We start from the raw sequence: 8,418 nt of genomic DNA on the forward strand, positions 1-8,418 counted from the left end.
GTGTATTGGGGCCGCGCCAGGGCACCTAGGGCGCCCTTTCCGCAACCCCGGAAGGAGCTCCGTTTCGGAGCTACTTCCTGGCTTTGTGTCGCTGGGCGCAGCCTTCAGACGGCTGCGCCCAGTGATGCAGAGGAGAAAGGGGCCAAGTGGCCCCTTTCTCCTCCTCCCCGCCACCGTGGGGTGTCCTTGGGGCTTGAAGCCCCAAGCACACCCCTTTCCAGGCTGCGGGGAAGGGGCCTTTTGCTGTTTCCCCACAGCCTGGAAAGCGGCGGATCGGGGCCTCAGCGGCTGCCGCTCTGCCCACTGAAGCCCCGATCCGGCAGGGAAAGGGGCGGGTGCAGGCCGCCGCTTTTCGGCGGTCTGTAACCCGCCTCTGTTTTCATTTTGTCTCCCCTGATGATGCCTTACCTGTTTATTGATATTTTTGAGCATGACTTCGCTTCCTCCCCTATGCATCCTCTTACTTTCCCTCTAATCTCTTATCATACACATGTAGTTGGTGGGAGTAGACCCCATCTTTCATCTTACCCAAATACACAATGAACACTCACACTTGAGTGAAGACAGTATTTTTTGATGATTTCAAGCATCAACTTTCATACAGGGACACTAAGAACACCCACTAGCACTCCAATGTACGAGCCTCTTATTGCTATATTTCATTAAAACAAACACATGCAAAAATATCAAGATCTCCAAATAAAATATAGCTTGGCCTTCAAAAATGTCAAAAAGAAATAGAAATGGTGAGTATCACATGGAACCATCAGGAGTGGAATGAGTAATCAATAATAGAATCTCTATTGGCCAATGAATAGCCTGGGAGAACAAAATAGTGTAGCATTATAGCCAAGCTGCACTTCCTAGCAGTCTGAGAACACTGGGAGTAAGCAGCAGATATTTAAAGCACGCAGTGTTTTCCCATCTATAATGATTTTTAGAGTTAAGAAACTTTCTAGCATTTTTATAACTTGAATGTTTAAAAGGGTACAGTACATTTCTTCAGCTTTGTTGATCTACACAGCAAAGTGCTGGAAATTCTTTTAGCATAGACGAATAAACACATATTTTCCTGTCTTCAGATAAAGAAACTTGAATCACGGCTCAGTAGAACTGAATGCACTGATGAAAATGGCAAATCATATTCCAGTAATGAAACTTGGAAAAAAGATCCATGCACCACATGTGAATGCAAGGTGAGCAGGCAGAACGTTCATGTTTATGTTTTAACATGGCTTAAAGCACAGTTTTGTGTGTATTCGGTTAGCTGTATAGTCAGTGAAGCTTACTCTAAGGAAAGTATGCTTAGGATTGCTATCTTTCCTGATTTTGCATTGTGCACTTCTTTCAATTTATAAGTAAATGGGTCTGCTGGCATAGTTTTCAAATTCATCAGATATGACAGAATAAGCAGGAATTAAGCATGCTTACAATTGCAGCTTGCTGTTTTGGCTCAGCAGCTTTCCCTAGCAAAGAGACAAGCTGCTGTTCAGTATATTGGCTTGTTTCTTCATTGGAAAGAACTACTTCCAGGGACCATGTATTGAGGACAAAATCTGGCTGCTTGACCATCTTTGAAAGAAAAGGAAAAAAAACAGCAAGCATTTAGCCATGATGGCTGTGCCAATACACTTGCCAGTGTTTGAATACTGCTAATGAGTTGTATTATTGGTGTCAAGTGTGTCATTCTGCCAGCATGTTTTACCATTTGCAGAAGTCCATTTTCATCAATTATCTAATCCAGTACTTTGATTCTGCTTATACAAGGCATTGCCTCACTCATTAAAGATGATTCAACAAGGTGTTGCTTGTGCAGAACAAGACTAGTACCTGCACTTTTCCCACTAGCCCAGTGTTGGATAGAATTAATGTTTCAGAAACCTGAAAAATAGTTGAATTCACAATGGTTTTGAAGGTTACAGCTTCAACACCATGTTTATCTTCTATTGGAGACTGCATTCCCTTATTGTAAATTTATTTTAATGAGTCTTCAACCAATTGTTAGTTACTGTCTCCAGCATTTCTGTAAGCACATGGCATTTCAGTATTACAATAGTTTCCCTGTGTTTTGTGTCAACTACACTAAAGAAAGATGTATCTTATTCTTTGAGTCCATAGACAGATCTGCAAGTTAGGGACAAATTCTTTTCTATAGCCCTCATATTAATTTTTTTTAATTTAATTTTTACTTTGTTTTGGGAAGAAATGAAACATGTTAGTGAATTTTCCTGAACTCAGAATTGCAGTAAGAATTTATTTGTATCTCAGCAGTTCAAGCCATAATACATGTTGCAAGGACTGAATAATACAAATATTGAATCTCTTAATTTATCAATCACTGCTTATATACTTAATCTTTGCTACAATTTTCCAAACACAGGTCGGTCAGATAACTTGCTATGTTGAATCGTGTCCACCCCATGATTGTGCTACACCTGTGAAGCTCAAAGGAGTTTGCTGTCCTGTTTGCTTAAAACAAACTATTAGCAAGGCAAATAAGCCCTAAGTCTGCATTGCAACTTGCACATATCAAGTCATATGGATATCTGATGATGGCAAATACAGGTAACAGTAGGCTTAAAACCACAACAGCAAATCGAGACATTACAGGACAGCATTCAAATGATGGTGTAACAGTATAAGAAAATGTATAGTTTTACTTGGTATCCCACTAAAAAGCCACACTGTAAAAGTATTGAAAGGGAATATACAGTACAGGTCAGGTTAACTTTGTGTTAAAATTTCTCAGGTTCAACAAACTAAAAGCTGGTGCTACTTTTTAAAAAGAAGCCTTTGGCAAGTGGTTTGAGGCTCCCGGCCTCGTTTTTATTTCTACATACACTGATGGGCAAATGCCAGGTACCTTTCCATTGGATTAAAAAGCTTTGTTGTTGTTATGGCTCAGTACTGATGCCCAGCTTGCCAGCTGTCTCATAAAAAACAGTGTTAGACCCTCCTGAGACCAACATTTGACTAAGGCAGCTAGTTGTGCTATGATGCGGTTTAGTCAATCCCTCTTGCTGTGGCAGTGCCACATCTGGGGAGAACCTTCATTTTGCGATAGATTCTTTCACCTCCACTGATAGAATTAATGTCTTATCCTATCCACTGCCTGCAATTGCCTTCTCTCCACTTCTTAAAATAATGCCTAAGAGATGGATGGAAAGCATATGCTTGATTATAAGTGAACAGCCCACTGAGGTCTGCTGCAAACATTTATATAACAAACTGTAAATTCACAGTTCACAAATCTGTATAGTCATGGGGGGAAAGGACACTGCTGGAATATACATAGTTGCATCTTTTTAACTCTTTGGCTGTGGGGAAAATCTTTTCTGGAGCAATAAACAAGATAACCTTCTTGACTGCTGTATAGTTTTAGCCAGAGCTACAGAATATCTTTATTCTCCACCTAAGCAGATGGGAATAATTTCCCCACCTCCAACACTGCAGACCAGATGAGACTATGATATATCATTGCTTTATTGTTCCTTTATCGTCTCAAAGTGTAGTGGAATCGTCTTGACAGATATACGATTCCAAAAGATTTTCACATGAGGCTGTTAGTGTTCTTAAAACGTTGATATATCAGAATTCAACAATTCAACTGTTTTGAAATCGTTTTGTAATCATTTATTGTGCATGCGGTGGCATGAGTGCTGCGGGGGCATGCCATTCATTAAAAGTCGCCTATGTGTGACGTGGGTGCACTGTATAAGGTTTTGGCATTCTTGCCCAAATCTGAAAGCATCATTCTTTTTATGGAAAAGACATCATGGATACTTCTTAGAAAGTTCTTTGTCACACATAAATACTCATCATGCCACAAACAGTTAAAAGCAAAGAAGGGTTTCTTTTACACTTTCTGAAAGGCAACAATATGAACTCAGAAATAAATCAAATGGTCATTAAAACAAGGAAATATATGACAGTGAGATACCTTGATTTTAGGAAAAAATATAATTCCCACAATGGTTTGGAAAATAATATGACACCCTCAAATTCCATATGCAACTGCTGCATTCCTTTGAGATTACTTGTATGATGACCTCCCAGAGTGTAATTTAGCAAACATTTTGCTCCTGGCCTTTATCACGTGCCTTGGTCAGATCTAAATTCAGACCCCACAGTGTATCTTGAGTCATCACCTATTTTTCTTGGTTAGTCAGTAGGTTTAATGGCAGGTGTCCTATACCTTTAACTATTACCTGTCAGTGGGTACAGCTTTCTCTGTTGTCGGGTTCAAAGAATGGGGAAAAACTTCAGCAGTTATATTTTCATTTGTTCTACAGTTCTTAAAGGAGCCTTATTCCTGCCTCACTTAGTACAGTGCCAACTTGTTTTTCATGATGTTGTTGTTATGTACCTTCAAGTCATTTCCAACTTATGGTGACCCTAAGGCAAATAGGATTTTCTGGGGCTGGGATGCTGTAGAGTATTCCTGCCTCCCAATATGCAAATGCATAAGGCACCATGTAGCACCACCTTAGAAATGTGAAAAGTGAAAACCAGTGTTACGCACCAAATCCTTATATAAAAAGTGAAGGCTTTTAAGTGCTTTAAATTAAATCCTTTACTTTTTAGGCTCCTGTCATGGGGGCTGAGTTGAGGTAGATTAGAATTCAGTGATATCTACAGATTTACTCTTTAAAAAAACCAAGTCCATAGCTATATTGTGACATGATTCATGAAAAATATATTAGAGAGAAGGCTTACCAAATAGGGATTAGATGCTCCTTTACATTTAAAAAAAATGCCAGTTTCATTTTCAATTTTTAACATAGTACTTGTTTTCTCCCGCAGTCCTTGTACCAGAATTCATGTTAATAATTACAGTTATGTGAATCTGTGTTCCTAATTAAGATTGTTTGAATGCACTGTCAAATGTGTGTCTTAGTTAACTTGCCATTGTTTACTTTTTTAAATCTTCCATATTGCCTCCTGATAACCAGCATGTATTATTACAATAAGTGAAGGAAAACATGCATACCTCATTTGACAGACATGTTTGGTGGTGCTTATCACTGAGAATGACTCTTAGTTTCATGGAATTTAGCAGCATTTCCCTGAAGTCCCAAGATACTATGTAAAAATATAGCTGAAGTAATTTGAGTTTAAATCTTTAGAATTTAGGACTCAAGATTGAAAGAATTAATGCCATATGAAAAAAGGAAAATTAAATGGACCTTTTCAAATGATGTGTTTAATTTTTATGATAATCAAGGTGTCCATTTAATAACTTCCTTGCATTAATCATTTTCATCAAAAATAAATATTAACTAAAACATGTATAATGGGGATAGGAACAGTATCTGTAAATGGTGCTGGTAAGCAAAATATGTTAGGAGCGCATATAAAATGATAAATCATATTTTAATGAACTGTTTAAGGCTGCAATTGAAAATGAACTTACTTGGAAGTAAGCTGCATTAAACATGGGCAAAGGGGTCTACATTCAAGCAAACATAAACAAGATTATACTATAAGGCAGTTTTATTGATAAAGTGGCCATACATTAAGAGGCATACTTCAGTATCATAAATGATTTTAGTGGTTATCTTTTGAATGTTGAATACACATATTAGGTTTTATTGAAAATCCACATTATGCTTTTCTTTTCCAAACTGTTACCTAAAATTTCCTACACATCTGCACAGATTTGGAAATGAGAATAGATAATACTATTGAAGTATGTTGCTAGCTTTAGAAAACCAGATGAACTGTAACCATACTTTATTTCCAATGTTGTGTCATTTCAAAGAAACTGCTCAGGTATTTTGCAGCTCAGTCCTATTCATGTCTACTCAGAAGTAAGTCCCATTCAGTTCAGTGGAGTTTGCTCCCAGGTAAGTGGATATAGAATTGCAGCCTCAGTCATTTAAAAATATCTTTTCCACTTATGCATTAGCCAAATATACCTCTGGTTTTCTTTGTTGAAATAAAATGGAAAGCTAATCAGTATTTCTTCAGATAGTATGTAAAATTATATGCATTTTAGCATTTATTGCTACTAAACATCTGGTAGAGAACTGGATTAGGAAATAGGTCTGATTCTAAAATTTTAAAAGAAATTAAACTTTGTAAAAAAAACCTGAAATATGTTCTGTGGATTAAAAGCTCATGTAACATTTTTAAGACAGTAGCCAATGGCTGAATGATCATTTTCTTAATAGTTCTTCAGTTGTGGTTGTTTCATATTTATTTTCCTCTTTTTTAAAACAAACAAACCACCATCTCCTACCAAAAATGAAATCTTAGTTAATTTTTCTTGTACTTTAAATCTACCAAAGAATTGTTTGCACTGTTATGAATGCTTTTCATTTACAATAAACAGGTCACATTTTTAGATGGAGTCACTGTAAATTATTTCAACAATAGTGTCACAACCAACATTGCAGACACTGTGTGTGTGTGTGTGTGTGTGTGTGTGTGTGCATGCGCGTGTGTGCAAGCCTTCAAGTCACCCTCCCACTGCAAAATCTATAGTCAGTCTGGCAAAGGAATAGAAGAGCCTGAGTGGTTGTGACTATCCTGTGCCCTGTTCATTATTGCACAGTGGCTATGGAGCGATGTTGCCTCAGGATCCTAGAGGATTTGTGGAACAATTGAAGTAATGTCTACCAGCAACAACACTTGCTACCTAGACCTTTTCCTTCTGCTGCACCCATCTTCCACTCACAGAAGAAGGAGAGGGAAGGTGGGAAGTCCACTGCACTAGTGGAGTATGGTGGGCCACCAAGATGGTGGCAGAAAGGCCCTGCCAAACTTGGCACAAGCACCGAATAATGTCAGTATGAGAGGTGGTGAGACACATGTTTACCAGCTCACCGATTAACCTAATAAGGCTTCATTTTCTGGCTGCAGTGTACAAACTATGTCTTCAGGAGCATCTTCTTAAGGGACTGCATGGCTGAGTGGGAAATTAAACTATTTCTCCTGTGGACCTCTTCAATAGCTCTCTGTGTGTGACCCCTTGTCAGGAAGAATTTTACTTATCTCGTGAATGATTGGATCAACCACAATAATAAAGATTAAATTGGATATCCCTTGGGAACAACTACTAAGAGAATAATCTATGTTTCAGATTTGTCAGACTTGTTTTTCACACTCTGTTGCCCATATAAAATGCAGTATTGTTCTTATGTAATCCATGATGATTGAAAAACTGTGGCTGTCCACCCACACAAATATGACTTTGGATACTCTCCTCCAATTTAGGAAGGCATAGGATCCCAAAATCAGTCGAAGAGGCTGGATGAAGAGTATGCAGGGTGTTTCACACTACACAATCATAGCACTGTGATTCCACTTTGAACTACCATGGTTCCAGCCTATGAATTACTGGGATTGGCAGTTTTGTTGTTCTTGTATTTCTTCAAGTCATTCCCAACTTATAGTGATCCCAAGGTGATGCTACCATAGGATTTTCCTGACAAGATTTTTTCAGAGGGGATTTGCCTGCACCTTCACCTTCCTCTGAGCCTGGCTTGCCCGAACATATCCAGTGGGTTTCCATTGCTCAGTGGGGATCTGAACCCTGGTCTCCTGGAGTGGGTTTCCTGGTCTCTAGAGTCATAGTCCATCACTCAAACAACTACACCACCATTGGAAGTTTTGGGAGGGACATTGAGAATTGAGAAGTTTTGGGAGGGGCAGACAGCTCCTCGTAATTCTGATCAAACTACAAACCCTAGGATACCATAGCTATGGCAGTTACGGTGGAATTACGGTGCTATAATTGTGTAGTGTGAATGGCATCTGATTTTCCAGTATGAGGAAGTGCTGAATGCTATCATCAGGCAATAAGTGGTCTGTCTGATGTCTGAGTGGTATGTCTGAAAGGGCCCTGTCACTGTGTTCAAGTAAGAGAGAATCAAAAACCCTATTATGCCCACGATCTTGTTCAGGGAAGTGTCTATCAGTACTTTGCTGAGAATGGGGGGAGACAGTTTGGTTATTATTTTGTTAATGGTGACAAAATGCCTACAATTTATATATATATATATAGAGAGAGAGAGAGAGAGAGAGAGAGAGAGAACAAACTGGCCAACTAGATCAAACCTAAACTCACGTATTCCAGTCTTTTGTCTCCTGCCATTCCAACCTTCTTTGAAACTCCCAAGAGAAGAAGAATGGTGACAGCCCTCCCTTTCTTCACAGCATGGTTAAATCTCAAGAGCTTATACAGTTATGTCTAAGAGCCACTATGCAGCTTGTGTAAATGTAGATAGAAACTTGGTATAATCCTCCTATGGATCCCTTGTGAAATATCTGTCCCAGCTCTCTTTGGTTTTGTTGTGGTATGCCTTCAAGTTGCTTCCAAATTACAGCAAACCTATCACAGGGTTTTCTGAGGCTGAGAGTGTGTGCTCACCCAAGGTCACCCAGTGCATGGTCAAGCAGGGAATTGAACCTTAG

General features: G+C 38.9%; 1 protein-coding gene across 2 annotated transcripts in view; it reads left to right on the forward strand.

The window, feature by feature from the left end:
* LOC149311428 (peroxidasin homolog) overlaps positions 1–6,331 on the forward strand; it is a 103,861-nt gene extending 97,530 nt beyond the window's left edge. For both annotated transcript variants that reach the window (XM_089531041.1, XM_089531043.1), the window contains 2 exons: positions 1,083–1,196; positions 2,381–6,331. In XM_089531041.1, coding sequence (XP_089387167.1) covers positions 1,083–1,196; positions 2,381–2,506 — 240 coding nt within the window. In that variant the 3' untranslated portion in view covers positions 2,507–6,331. The remainder of the gene's footprint in view (positions 1–1,082; positions 1,197–2,380) is intronic.
* The last annotated feature ends 2,087 nt before the right edge of the window (positions 6,332–8,418 follow it).

Source organism: Sceloporus occidentalis, unplaced genomic scaffold, assembly GCF_023333645.1.
Source record: "Sceloporus occidentalis isolate IW3139 unplaced genomic scaffold, rSceOcc1.0.p SCAF_6, whole genome shotgun sequence".
NCBI classification, from domain to species: Eukaryota; Metazoa; Chordata; class Lepidosauria; order Squamata; family Phrynosomatidae; genus Sceloporus; species Sceloporus occidentalis.